Source organism: Pelobates fuscus, chromosome 8, assembly GCF_036172605.1.
Source record: "Pelobates fuscus isolate aPelFus1 chromosome 8, aPelFus1.pri, whole genome shotgun sequence".
Lineage (NCBI taxonomy): Eukaryota > Metazoa > Chordata > Amphibia > Anura > Pelobatidae > Pelobates > Pelobates fuscus.
The window spans coordinates 16,645,940-16,660,915 of NC_086324.1; the positions used below are offsets into that span (position 1 = coordinate 16,645,940).

At 43.0% G+C, this 14,976-nt stretch overlaps 2 protein-coding genes across 4 annotated transcripts in view; one reads left to right on the forward strand and one right to left on the reverse strand.

Annotated features, from left to right (window-relative positions):
* SPEG (striated muscle enriched protein kinase) overlaps positions 1-14,976 on the reverse strand; it is a 253,793-nt gene that overhangs the window by 31,017 nt on the left and 207,800 nt on the right. The window lies entirely within an intron of this gene.
* Positions 325-3,775, forward strand: LOC134571178 (tubulin alpha-1D chain-like). Its single transcript, XM_063429317.1, has 4 exons — positions 325-428; positions 1,702-1,924; positions 2,412-2,560; positions 2,777-3,775. The coding sequence occupies exons 1-4, from the start codon at positions 426-428 to the stop codon at positions 3,758-3,760; spliced, it is 1,359 nt and encodes a 452-aa protein (XP_063285387.1). The 5' UTR covers positions 325-425; the 3' UTR covers positions 3,761-3,775.

The window sequence follows — 14,976 nt, forward strand, 5'->3', positions numbered from 1 at the left end:
GACTGAATATTTCTGTTATTTCCCTCTATAATCCTCCAATCTCCCTCTCTGGATTTTCCTTTTCCCTCCTTACATTCCCTGATTCCTTCTAATTTCCATTATTATTCACATGATTCCCTCCTCAGTTCCCTCCACCCTGTGCCCAGTCTCTCTCCACCCCAGGGGTCACATTGTATCATTGTCACCAGACTGGTTGCTAGGGAACGCCCCCCCCCCCCCCCCCTCCCTCTCCTTGTTTCTGTTGGAGAGGGAGTCCTCGAGACAGGAGGTGTGAGCTCCCCTCCTCCACCCCCTGTTACTAAGGACGCTAAACTCACTGATCATATAAAGAGCAGTCAGACACAGAGAGGGGATAGCAGAATTCCCAAATCCGACCCCATAACTCATCGGAATCAGGAGAAACCAACTACAACCAAAACATCACCATGGTAAGTACCTACCTGGAGCTCACTGTCAGTCTGTACTGTCCTGTGTATTCTCTGTGTACCTGGAGCTCACTGTCAGTCTGTACTACTGCCCTATGTATTCTCTGTGTACCTGGAGCTCACTGTCAGTCTGTACTGTCCTGTGTATTCTCTGTGTACCTGGAGCTCACTGTCAGTCTGTACTGTCCTGTGTATTCTCTGTGTACCTAGAGCTTACTGCCAGCCTGTACTGTCCTGTGTATTCCCTGTGTACCTGGAGCTCACTGTCAGTCTGTACTGTCCTGTGTATTCTCTGTGTACCTGGAGCTTACTGTCAGTCTGTACTGCCCTATGTATTCTCTGTGTACCTGGAGCTCACTGTCAGTCTGTACTGTCCTATGTATTCTCTGTGTACCTTGAGCTTACTGTCAGTCTGTACTGTCCTATGTATTCTCTGTGTACCTGGAGCTCACTGTCAGTCTGTAGTGCCCTATGTATTCTCTGTGTACCTGGAGCACACTGTCAGTCTGTACTGTCCTGTGTATTCTCTGTGTACCTGGAGCTCACTGTCAGCCTGTACTGTCCTATGTATTCTCTATATATCTGGAGCTCACTGTCAGCCTGTACTGTCCTATGTATTCTCTGTGTACCAGGAGCTCACTGTCAGTCTGTACTGTCCTTTGTATTGTGTACCTGGATCTCACTGACAGTGAGATCCAGGTACACAGAGAATACATAGGACAGTACAGAGTGTACCTTGAGCTCACTGCCAGTCTGTACTGTCCTATGTATTCTCTGTGTATCTGGAGCTCACGGTCAGTCTGTACTGCACTTTGTATTCTCTGTGCACCTGGAGCTCACGGTCAGACTGTACTGTCCTGTGTATTCTCTGTGTACCTGGAGCTTACTGTCAGTCTGCACTGTCCTATGTATTCTCTGTGTACCTGGAGCTCACTGTCAGTCTGTACTGTCCTATGTATTCTCTGTGTACCTGGAGCTCACTGTCAGTCTGTACTGCCCTATGTATTCTCTGTGTACCTGGAGCTCACTGTCAGTCTGTACTGTCCTATGTATTCTCTGTGTACCTGGAGCTCACTGTCAGTCTGTAATGAACTAAGTATCTGAAATAGAATGCAGTTCATTATATTTGCAATTCTCTGATCAAATGTATTTCTATAACCTCTGGAGGTCGACTCCGTTCTTCATCGTCCATTTGTACAAGTTAAATCTCATTCTCTAATGATCCCTTCCAGTAATCGGATATCCCGACTCACACTCCATTCTTCTTTCTCTACAGAGGGAATGTATCTCAGTGCACGTTGGACAGGCTGGAGTGCAGATTGGCAATGCATGCTGGGAGTTGTACTGTCTGGAGCATGGAATCCAGCCGGACGGACAGATGCCCAGTGATAAGACCATTGGTGGAGGAGATGATTCCTTCAACACCTTCTTCAGTGAGACTGGGGCTGGGAAACACGTCCCCCGAGCTGTGTTCGTTGACCTGGAGCCCACCGTCATTGGTAAGACAGGGTTCAGAACACCAGATTCAATTAAATATATTTTATTCAATGTTTAATCCACTACAGACCTTCATCAAATTTCTGCAGTTACTGAATTTAAAGATTCTTGTCTGTTATTTGAGATGGCCTCACTAGCCGTTTTATACTATCCAATCATTACCTGAAGAGGTCCAAGAACCTTAGCTACTTATGTTTCCCGTAGAGTTAGTAAAAGACACTTCATTCTTCCTGTCTTCGAATTATAGCGGCAGCTCCCATCTCACATTGAATGCCTGTTAATCAGTCCCATCTCTACATTCATGAAATAACCTGAAGGAAACTATGTATTTTCATAAATAAATATTTGGAGTTAATTCCATCTCTCTCTTTTTGTAATAATTGTAAACTTTTTTTTCCAACTGATCTCCATAATGTTTCAGCTCTAGCCTGCAGTCTCTGTTTAAATAATGTAGGGGCAACATTAACTTCCATAACTCTTATTCTACAGACGAGGTGAGGACAGGAACCTACAGACAGCTCTTCCATCCAGAACAACTAATCACAGGCAAGGAAGACGCGGCAAATAACTACGCCCGTGGTCATTACACTATTGGCAAGGAGATCATCGACCTGGTGCTGGACAGAATCCGCAAGCTGGTAAGTCCAGTCCAGTCTTCTTTTAAAAAAAAAAAAAAGAAAGAAAAAACACATAAATGACCATCAGGATTATTTCCTAAATTGAGAATTCAATTTAAAGTTAAAGTCGCAGAACTGTAGAACTATTATTTCAGTTAGATGAAAATAGAAAAATAAAATAATTTGAGGTTGAACACATTGATGTATGTTTGACATTTCCTTGTTGTCCATTCTCAGGCTGATCAATGCACAGGACTCCAGGGCTTCCTCATCTTCCACAGTTTTGGAGGTGGCACCGGCTCTGGCTTCACCTCCCTGCTGATGGAACGTCTCTCTGTTGACTACGGCAAGAAGTCCAAACTGGAATTTGCCATCTACCCGGCTCCTCAGATCTCCACAGCTGTGGTTGAACCATACAACGCCATCCTGACCACCCACACCACACTGGAGCACTCTGATTGTGCTTTCATGGTGGACAACGAGGCCATTTATGATATCTGCCGCAGGAACCTGGATATTGAACGTCCAACCTATACTAACTTGAACCGTCTGATTGGCCAGATTGTGTCATCAATCACTGCTTCCCTTAGATTTGATGGAGCTCTAAATGTGGACTTGACAGAGTTCCAGACCAACTTGGTTCCCTATCCCCGTATTCACTTCCCATTGGCCACTTATGCTCCTGTTATCTCTGCAGAGAAGGCTTATCATGAGCAGCTTTCTGTGTCTGAGATAACCAATGCTTGCTTTGAGCCAGCCAACCAGATGGTGAAATGTGACCCCCGTCACGGTAAATACATGGCTTGCTGCTTGCTCTACAGAGGTGATGTGGTGCCCAAGGATGTCAATGCAGCTATTGCCACCATCAAGACCAAGCGTACCATCCAGTTTGTGGACTGGTGCCCAACAGGTTTCAAGGTTGGTATCAACTACCAGCCCCCCACTGTGGTACCCGGTGGAGATCTGGCCAAGGTACAGCGTGCCGTATGCATGTTGAGTAACACAACAGCCATTGCTGAGGCCTGGGCTCGTCTGGACCACAAGTTTGACCTGATGTATGCCAAGCGTGCCTTCGTGCACTGGTATGTGGGAGAAGGAATGGAGGAAGGAGAATTCTCTGAGGCCCGAGAAGACATGGCTGCTCTGGAGAAGGATTATGAAGAAGTTGGCACTGACAGCGTGGATGGAGGAGAAGAGGGAGAGGAGGGAGACGAATATTAAATAATTGAACAAATAAATAAAAGATAAAGTATTTAATAAAAATATGTGAATATTTCTGTATATTTTGTGTACAAAATAAATACATGAACAATAAAATAAAAAATTGCTTGATTTTGGAATTGGTAATTGCCATAAAATACCAGGCAGCCAACATTTGATTGGCAAAATGGGTTTCTCTATGGATTATTGAAACATGGGGGTTAAAGTGATCTCAGCTCAGGTTTCCAACACACAGTCGATAAAGCACAACTTGTTCACCATTAAGTGATTGTGGGAAATGGGTATTGTCACCTGTCTGTACACTCTTTTATTATTAATAGTATTAGTATTTTTGTTGTGCAAACATATTCCACAACGCTTTACAATTAGAGAAATTAGCTTAGAATTAATGGTGTTAATAATGTAACCAGCGCTCACTGGCCTGGACGTCAACACACTAAATAATTATGACCTCTCCATTATTTTTCTCCAGCACATGGAGTCGGGTAAAATCCGCCTAAGGTTATGGAAATTTTTTATTAAGTCTAAGCTGTTGCACAACACATTTCATGAGGGTGTGCACCCAGGAATTCTTTCCATTCTTCATTGTTTTATTGTTACAAATTAAATAGTTAATAAAGAGACACTCCAAGCACCATAGTCACAGCCCACAGTAATCGTTATAATTCCAGGAGTGACCTGGTGCTCCATCCAGAGTATTTAGTATAAGCGTTTAAGAATGGTCTGACAACTTAACTGTGTCTGGCCAGGTACCTCTCCTGGTCTTGGCCGGCTCAGTGGTTGAGAGAAAACGTTGAAAGCTCTCATGAGCGCTGTCCTGCACAGTTGGGACTAAGTGGCATGACCTTTTGACTGCAAGGGAGGCAGCAGTAAATGGCAGGTGGGATTCAAATACGTTATCAAAATGTTCTTTAATGGTTTGACTACTTTTGGAGGGTACCAATGGACTCCTGGCATCATAAACCCTACACCAGGCTGTAATAGAGTACATGGAAGGTTTCTTTAAAAGGCAGGGTGTGTGTGTGTGTGGGGTGGTGACACTGTGCATTGTGTTGTGCGTGGGCCAGTGACTGCGTGTTATTTAGGTGTAAGGTGTAGCTGTGTGTGCTGTGGCTGTGAATGGCTGTCTGCGTGCATGTTGTGGCTTTGCATGGCTGTCTGTGTGCAAGTTGTGGCTGTGTATGGCAGTCTGCGTGCATATTATGGCCGTGTTTGGCTGTCTGCGTGCATGTTGTGGCTGTGTATGGCTGTCTACGTGCATGTTGTGGCTGTGTATGGCTGTCTGCGTGCATGTTGTGGCTGTGTATGTGGCTGTTTGCGTGCATGTTATGACTGTGTATGGCTGTCTGCGTGCATGTTGTGGCTGTGTATGGCTGTCTGTGTGCAAGTTGTGGCTGTGTATGGCTGTCTACGTGCATGTTGTGGCTGTGTATGGCTGTCTGCGTGCATGTTATGGCTGTGTATGGCTGTCTACGTGCATGTTATGGCTGTGTATGGCTGTCTGTGTGCATGTTGTGGCTGTTTGCGTGAATGTTATGGCTGTGTATGGCTGTCTGCGTGCATGTTGCGGCTGTGTATGGCTGTTTGGGTGCATGTTGTGGCTGTGGTGTATGGCTGTTTGGGTGCATGTTGTGGCTGTGTATAGCTGTCTGTGTGCATGTTGTGGCTGTGATGTCTGGCTGTAGGTGTGTTGAGGCTGAGCATGACTGGCTGAGTGGTTTGACAGCATGTGTGGTTTAGATGTTGAATGACTATAAGTGTTGTAGCTGTGTGTGATGTGTGTTTTGGCTATGTATGGTTTAGTGTGTGCTTATGTGTTTATGTGTGATGATTGCATGTGTGTTGTTTAGGTGCAGGGTGGCTATAAGTGTTGTAGCTGTGAGAAATGTGGGTGCTATGCGTGGGTAGCAGTTAGGGATGTGTGTGTATCTGCGGGTGGAATATGTGGTTGCTTGTGGTACCCACAACTGATGTGTGTAGATTTGGATAGGTAGCTGGTGTGTGCTGCACTTGAAAAAGACCCTGGGTGCTAGCTGCTGCAATTTCTGTTTTTATTATTTTATACCAAATAAATGTTTATTTTAACACTTCACCTTACCTGGTTCCTGAGTTCCTGCTAAGAAAAACTTATTACAAACATCGAAGAGGAGGATCAGATCCAGTGTATCCCTTGGTGGATGAAATACCTTTACAGTCCAGAGCATAAATTATGTGGCTCTGGAAAGTGGTCCACAGTTACTGTCTGTTGCTGAAAATAGGACCTATACAAGTTTTTAAAGGGTGTGCATTTTTTATATTGTTTTATATTTATGTTTAAGAAGATGCTACTGAAGCACACGAAACTATTGACTCTTGGGACATCAAATTATTACAATCTAAAAGTTACTAACTATTAATGTTGCCTATCCGTGCCTGATTCTAAAGTGGAATTAATATTGGGTGCTAGCAAGGGAGCATTTTTTTTTTTCCACAAATATTGTTATTCAACTATAAATGTTATGCACATAATGCACTAGATCCTTAAATCTATAAGAGATATATCGACCCGACTATAATATAATGGACTAGTTCCTACCGAGACTAATGCCATCCACTGTTTGGTTAAAATATATGGAAAATAATTAGGGATATGGTAATTAGCTCTTTTTTGTCCAATAATGTGTTCATTGTTTGATGTGCTTTTTTTTTTTTTTTACATATATTATTCAACTATAATGTTATGCACATAATTCACTAGGTTTTTAAATATATAAGAGATAAATCGAACTGATTAAAATATAATGGACTAGTTTCTATTGAGACTACTGTCATCCACTGTTTGTTTAAAATATATGGTAAATAATAAGGGATATGGTAATTAGCTCTTTTTTGTCCAACAATATGTTCTATTAAGTATCAATGTTTTTTTGTTTTGTTTGTTTTTTCTCTTTTCACAGAAATATTTATTGATGATCAATATAGCTTTGATCAATATAGCCACGAGTTAAATCCTATATATGGGACTCACTGAACTTCTGATAAATACTATATTTACTTGTAATTAGATGTATTTAATGCACTGTTCGTCTTTTTGACAAGAGACCTATTTATCTGACTAAATCATAGTAGAATAGCTCTCACTAACACCAATGTTATTCCCTGTTTGAAGTGCAGGGGGAATGGTAAGGGTAAGAGTAAATTAACTTTCCTTTTGCCCAATATTATGTTTTATTAGCAACTAACGTCAGGTGTTTAACATTATCAGTGATCAATACTACCTGTATAATTGAAGTACATGGTGAACTGACGGTATAATGGAGAGGGTATATGTTATATAATTTCTTTTTTTTTCTTCTTTTTTTTTCTTTTCTTTTCTTCTTCCTCTCCCTCGCTTCAATAATCTGAACTCTGTAATAATTGTGATACTGGCTTGTGATATTAATTGTGAATTGGACTCACATATTTTCTCGAGACCTCCACTTCCTCTACCCTCCCCCCCGTGACCTCATTCCTGCAATCTAGGCAGGCTTATCCAAAGAGTTACTAATAGGTTACTCTATTGGAATACCAATCGGGTATTTGTCCCATTTATTGGTATATAATTTTTTTGTTGTTATCTGTGTTAAATGTCTGTGGTGTGTTTTTTTTTTTGTTTGTTTGTTTTTCTCCTCCTTCCTCTTCTCTTCTCCTCTTTTTTTCCTGGGCCGATCGAGAGGGAAATAGGGACGGTGGTGATTGTTTTTCTTTGTGATGACACTTAATATTGTTTCATGGAATGTCCAGGGGCTGAACTCACCCCAGAAGAGAGGGGCCGTATATAAATTTCTAAATGATAACCAAATAGATGTTGCTTTTGTCCAAGAGACCCATTGGATTAATCCATCAGACAGACTGTGGAAATTTAAGAAATATCCCTGGGTATTTGCCTCAAATTTAGAAGGAAAGAAAAAAAAAAAGAGGTACTGCTATTTTTATCTCTAACAGCCACATAGTTGAAACTGTACATTTTACTCCTGATCCTACGGGTAGATATGTTTTTTTAGTGGTTAAGATAGATGGTATAATTTATGCCTTGGTTAATATCTATGCTCCAAACCGTAATCCAGAAATATTGCTTGATCAAATTATGGAAACAATAGATGAATCAAACGGCAACAATATAATATTGGGTGGCGATTTCAATAGCGTCATGGATCCAAAAAAGGATAGAAGCTATAAACAAACTGTAAATCCTAAACTATTAAATAACTATCCTTATAACTTAGCAGATTATATTGCCAGAAATACTTTCTACGATTGCTGGAGGATATTTAATCCAAATGAAAGGGACTATACTTTCTTTTCCCATGTTCACCAGACATATTCACGTATAGATATGTTTTTTGTAAAAGCAGGCCTTTTACATTCTATTGTTAAAGGACCACTCTAGTGCCAGGAAAACATACTCGTTTTCCTGGCACTAGAGTACCCTGAGGGTGCCCCCACCCTCAGGGACCCCCTCCCGCCGGGCTCTGGAGAGAGGAAGGGGTTAAACTTACCTCTTTTTCCAGCGCCGCGCGGGGAGCTTTCCTCCTCCTCTCCATCTTGATCGCGACGTCATCGGCTGAATGCGCATGCGCGGCAGGAGCCGCGCTCGCATTCAGCCGGTCGCATAGGAAAGCATTTACAATGCTTTCCTATGGACGCTTGCGTGCTCTCACTGTGATTTTCACAGTGAGAAGCACGCAAGCGCCTCTAGCGGCTGTCAATGAGACAGCCACTAGAGGATTTGGAGGCTGGATTAACCCTCATTATAAACATAGCAGTTTCTCTGAAACTGCTATGTTTATTAAAAAAAGGGTTAATCCTAGAGGTACCTGGCACCCAGACCACTTCATTAAGCTGAAGTCGTCTGGGTGCCTAGAGTGGTCCTTTAAGACAAGTATCGGTTCTATAATATTATCGGATCATGCCCCTATATTTTTGAAAATTAAATCTAGAGATAATTTTAGACCTAGGACAAGATGGAGACTTAATGAAAGTCTACTGAAAGTTGACCATATCAAGGATTCTATTACAATAGAAATCGAGAATTTTTTAAATATTAACAACAATGGAGAAGTCTCTGCCCCTGTGGTATGGTGTACCCAGGGGCGGACTGACCGGTCGGGCACTTCGGACATGGTCCGAGGGCCCGGCCGGGAGGGGGGCCCGCCATCAGGGGGCCCGGCGGCACACTTTGAAGGGGCCGTCCGCGCCTTTAAATGCTGCAGCCGCAGCCGCCTGCAGCTGCAGCTTCTCACCTCCCCGCCCCTGTAGCGTGGTCGAGCTGCTCTCCGGTCCCGGTGCCCGGCCGGAGTGATAGGAAGGTGCACACTGAGTGTGCACCTTCCTGTCAGTCCGGCCGGGTACAGGAAACAGAAACTCCTGTTCCGCGCGGAACAGGAGTTTCTGTTTCCTGTAGGGGGGTAAGAAGAGGGGGGTAAGAAGAGAGAGGGAGGGGTGGTAAGAAGAGAGAGGGAGAGGGGTAAGAAGAGAGGGAGGGGGGTAAGAAGAGAGAGGGAGGGGGAGTAAGAAGAGAGGGGGTAAGAAGAAAGGGGGGGTAAGAAGAAAGAGGGGGGTAAGAAGAAAGAGGGAGGGGTGGTAAGAAGAGAAAGGGAGGGGGTAAGAAGAAAGAGGGGGGGGGGGTAAGAAGAAAGAGGGAGGAGGGGGGGTAAGAAGAAAGAGGGAGGGAGGGGGGGTAAGAAGAAAGAGGGAGGAGGGTAAGAAGAAAGAGGGAGGGGGGGTAAGAAGAAAGAGGGAGGGGGGTAAGAAGAAAGAGGGGGGGCGTAAGAAGAAAGAGGGGGGGAGAAGAAAGAGGGGGGTAAGAAGAAAGAGGGGGGGTAAGAAGAAAGAGGGAGGGGGGTAAGAAGAAAGAGGGGGGTAAGAAGAAAGAGGGAGGGGAGGTAAGAAGAGAAAGGGAGGGGGATAAGAAGAGAAAGGGAGGGGGGTAAGAAGAGAAAGGGGGTAAGAAGAGAAAGGGAGGGGGGTAAGAAGAGGGGGGGGTAAGAAGAAAGAGGGGGGTAAGAAGAAAGAGGGAGGGGGTGGGTAAGAAGAAAGAGGGAGTGGGGGTAAGAAGAAAGAGGGGGGTAAGAAGAAAGAGGGAGGGGGTAAGAAGAGAAAGGGAGGGGGTAAGAAGAGAAAGGGAGGGGGTAAGAAGAGAAAGGGGGGATAAGAAGAGAAAGGGAGGGGGGTAAGAAGAGAGAGGGGGGGTAAGAAGAAAGAGGGGGTAAGAAGAGAGAGAGAGGGGGTAAGAAGAGAGAGGGAGGGGGGTAAGAAGAGAAAGGGAGGGGGGTAAGAAGAGAGAGGGAGGGGGGTAAGAAGAGAAAGGGAGGGGGGTAAGAAGAGAGAGGGAGGGGGATAAGGGGGGGTAAGAAGAGGGGGGTAAGAAGAGAGAGGGAGGGGTGGTAAGAAGAGAGAGGGAGGGGGGTAAGAAGAGAGGGAGGGGGGTAAGAAGAGAGAGGGAGGGGGAGTAAGAAGAGAGGGGGTAAGAAGAAAGGGGGGGTAAGAAGAAAGAGGGGGGTAAGAAGAAAGAGGGAGGGGTGGTAAGAAGAGAAAGGGAGGGGGTAAGAAGAGAAAGGGGGGTAAGAAGAGAAAGGGAGGGGGGTAAGAAGAGAGGGGGGTAAGAAGAAAGAGGGGGTAAGAAGAAAGTGGGGGGTAAGAAGAAAGTGGGGGGTAAGAAGAAAGAGGGGGGTAAGAAGAAAGAGGGAGGGGGTGGGTAAGAAGAAAGAGGGAGTGGGGGGTAAGAAGAAAGAGGGAGGGTGGTAAGAAGAGAAAGGGAGGGGGGTAAGAAGAGAAAGGGGGGGTAAGAAGAGAAAGGGGGGGTAAGAAGAGAGAGGGAGGGGGTAAGAAGAGAGAGGGAGGGGGGTAATAAGAGAAATGGAGAGGGGCAAGAAGAGAGAGGGAGGGGGGGTAAGAAGAGAAAGGGAGGGGGGTAAAAAGAAAGAGGGGGGGTAAGAAGAAAGTGGGGGGTAAGAAGAAAGAGGGGGGGTAAGAAGAAAGAGGGAGGGGGTGGGTAAGAAGAAAGAGGGAGTGGGGGGTAAGAAGAAAGAGGGAGGGGGTAAGAAGAGAAAGGGAGGGGGTAAGAAGAGAAAGGGGGGGTAAGAAGAGAGAGGGAGGGGGGGTAAGAAGAAAGAGGGGGGTAAGAAGAGAGAGGGAGGGGGTAAGAAGAGGGAGGGGGAGTAAGAAGAGAAATGGAGGGGGGTAAGAAGAGAGAGGGGGGGTAAGAAGAGAAAGGGAGGGGGGGTAAGAAGAGAGAGGGAGGGGTGGTAAGAAGAGAGAGGGAGGGGGGTAAGAAGAGAGGGAGGGGGGTAAGAAGAGAGAGGGAGGGGGAGTAAGAAGAGAGCGAGGGGGTAAGAAGAAAGAGCGGGGGAGAAAGAAGAGAGGGGGGAGTAAGAAGGGGGTTAGAAGAGGGGGAGGGGGGAGTAAGAAAGGAGGGGGGAGTAAGAAGGGGGTAAGAAGAGGGGGAGTAAGAAGAGGGGGAGGAGGGGAGTAAGAGGAGGGGGAGTAAGAGGAGGGCAATTGCCCCCTCCCCTGTCCGCAGGCACTGTGCGGGCAGCCGGCAGGGGAGGGAGGAAGAGAGGACCCGGGAGCTCAGCCTTCAGCTCCTCTGGGTCCTTCTTGCGCGAGCACAGATCGTTGCCGCGGTTACCACGGCAACGTTACGGCTCTTGCGAGAGTAAACTCTAGCCCTGGAGCTACGGGCTAGAGTTCACTCTCAACACTGTGACCACCAGGGATTCCTGGTGGTCGCAGTGGTGAGAGTGAACTCTAGCCCCATAAACACACTGCCCCCACACACCATACACATTCACACACTGCCCCCCCATACACCCACACACACCATACACATTTACACACATTGCCTCACACACACACACATACACTGCCCACCCATACACACACAGCCCCCCATACTAACATTGCCACACACATACACAGCCCCCTCATACACACATTGCCCCACACACCCTACACATTCACACACTACACCCCCTCACACACACTGAACCTTTCACACACACTGCACCCCTTACGCATTGACATTTGACTACTTACTCTGAAAGGGGGGCCCGGCCCTCCTGGCACCATAACGACTACACAGAGCAGTAGTGGTTATAGAGATCTCTCAAATAAATGTAAAAACTATAACAAAGATAAATCTATAAAAACAACTAAAGAATTAACTGAAGAAATAATCAAATTAAAACTATCTATTAAAGATAAAATATACGATTCAATTAATAAGAACCTTACATTTCTTAAACAAAGATGGTATCATAACAGTAATAAAATAAATAGAGATCTCTCAAATAAATGTAAAAACTATAACAAAGATAAATCTATAAAAAAAAATAATTTCAGGTGATTCCCATCTAACCTTACCAAACGATATAGCTAAGGCATTTGTGGATTACTATAGTTCTTTATACAATTTGGACGAAGTTAAAGCAACTGACCTAGAAATCGATAGATTTTTAAGTAGCCTTAAACTCCGCAGAATAAAAAACTTAAATCTAGAAAGACTTAACGCTCCAATTCTATTAACAGAGATTATTGAGGCAATTAACAACTTAAAACCTAATAAAGCGCCTGGCCCTGATGGATACCGGGCAATATTTTATAAAACTTTTCTTAATCCTATTTCTTCTATCCTACTGGAAATGTATACAAAGGTATCTATAGACTCTCCCTTCCCAAAAGAAATGATGATAGCCTCAATAATACCTATTCCAAAGCCCGACAAAGATCCTACTCTAATTACTAATTATAGACCGATCTCACTGATCAATACGAATATAAAAATCTTTTCTAGTATACTGTCTAATCGTCTTAAAGATACTATTAGTGATATAATTGGAGTGGACCAGTCGGGTTTTGTAAAAGGAAGAAGCACTACTGATAACACTCGTAGGATTTTTAACTTAATACATAAAATTAACGAAAGCAGGCTGGGCTCAGTTGTGATGGCCCTCGATGCCGAAAAGGCCTTTGACAGGGTCAACTGGAGATTCCTTGACTCTGTCATGGGCCGGTTTGGCATCGTGGGCCAATTTAGGAGCAAGACTATGACACTATATAAGAACCCTTCAGCAAAAATCAGTAATCCTTTTTTCGATTCAGATATTTTCGAAATTAATAATGGTACTACCGTAGGCAAGGTTGGCTCCACTATTATACATATTGTCAATAGAACCATTAGCTGCCTTGATTAGGCAAAATATTAATATAAAAGGAATAAAAATGCGAGAAAGCGAAGTTAAGATAACTCTGTTTGCGGACGATATTATCCTCACTTTAGTTAATCCGCAGGAGTCAGTTACACATTTATTAAGCGATATAGCTACATATAGCTCTTTCTCTAACTACAAAATCAACATAAAAAAAAACCAAATTTTATCCTATATATTGAGCGATATTGCAAGGAAAACAATAACCAAGCAGTTTCATTTAGTTTGGGCCAAAGATGAGATCGAATACTTGGGGATAAAAAATTATTTTGATATCCCTAGTGTAATCCAATCGAACTATGAAAATCTATTTGGTAAATTACAACATCAAATTATCAAGTGGAAACGACTAGAACCATCCTGGATTGGTAGAATAAATATGGTTAAAACATATTTGATACCGAAACTCTTATATCTTTTTAGGGCAATTCCATTTAGAATTAATTTTGAAACGCTCAATCGGTTTCAAAATCTTTTCTCCAACTACATACGGGCCAATAAACCTCCTAGGATTGCTTTTGAAATATTACGTAGAAGCTACCCGAAAGGAGGTATAGCTTTTCCGGATGTGTACAGGATCCACGAAGCTTGTAAAGCCTCCCAGCTTCTAATGTGGACGAATACGGATCAGGATATCGTACCATGGTTGAATATGGAACAAGAAAGTAGTCCCAAATATAAACTATCTATTTTGGTGTGGTTAGGCCTATTAGACCTAGTTGTATTGGAGAGCAATTTTTTTCCCAACAATATTTTAAATGATATGGTTATAACTTCTAAAATACTCATGAAGAAACTTAATTTGAAAGACAGAATATTTTATGATACCCCAATAGAAGTTATACGCTATATATTGATAGATCTAGACATCAAACACTGGCTCCAACTAGGGATGAGCAAGATTTCTGACCTATGTGAAGGAAATAAATTGATCACATTTAACCAATTACAACTGAAATATAATATACCCATTAGAGATATATTTAAATACCTAAGACTAAAGAACTTCTTAATGTCCAAATCAATTTGTAAAGAACACTATATAACTTTCCAAATCACTAATAGTCAAAAAAAAGGAAGTATCGCTACATTTTCTAGACTATTTGACCTAATGGACCAGGATGTCGAAATTGCTTCCTTTAATAAATGGGAAATCGATATTGGTGAACCAATACCTTTTGTAGAGTGGATTGGAGGTACTCAATTAGTGAGACATCCTATTCATAACGTATCACTACTGGAAACTCATTTCAAGCTAATCTATAGATGGTATCTTGTCCCAGCTAGAATGCATAAGATCGATCCTACTCATAGTAAAATCTGTTGGAGATGCGGACTGGAAGATGGTACAATATACCATATATGGTGGGAATGTCCTAAATTAAATAATCTAAAAACTCAAATGCTCGAACTAGTAAGTTCTGTAAATCAGAATATTAAAGAGATTAGTCCACAAATGTTCCTATTCAATAAAGGCCTTCCTACACAGGATAACAATTTAAGCAGATTTCTGACCCATGTTTTCTCTGCCGTCAAAATTAGCATTGCTAGATGCTGGAAAACTTCTGTACCTCCCAACTGGACAGAAATTATGACCCAAATTGAATTCCAACATTAAATGGAAATGAGTTATGTTTTCAATCTACAACCTAAGAAAAACGAGACGGTTTGGTCTTTCTGGACTTCCATATATTCAAATCTCACTTAAATATATCTCTGCACTGTCCTTTCCTCTCTCGGCGGACCAGGGGGTGGGGGAGGGGAAGAGAGGGAAACACTTTATAATCTGATATTTATTTTATATTTATATTTGTGATAAGTTATATAAGCTGAAAAATCCCCTTCTCTCGTTCTCTTTTCTCCCCCCTTCCTTTTTTCCTTTTTTTTTTTTTAATGTTCATACATAATCTAAATATTTTTTATGGATATTATCACTTATATGGTACGTTTATATTATTAATATGGGATGTAATTTTCTAATGGTATAAT

What these genes read in the sequence shown, in the direction of transcription:
- LOC134571178 (XM_063429317.1), top strand. An exon ending in CCTGGAGCCCACCGTCATTG is followed by an intron (nt 1,925 to 2,411) that starts GTAAGACAGGGT and finishes CTTATTCTACAG; the next exon opens with ACGAGGTGAGGACAGGAACC. An exon ending in TGGACAGAATCCGCAAGCTG is followed by an intron (nt 2,561 to 2,776) that starts GTAAGTCCAGTC and finishes GTCCATTCTCAG; the next exon opens with GCTGATCAATGCACAGGACT.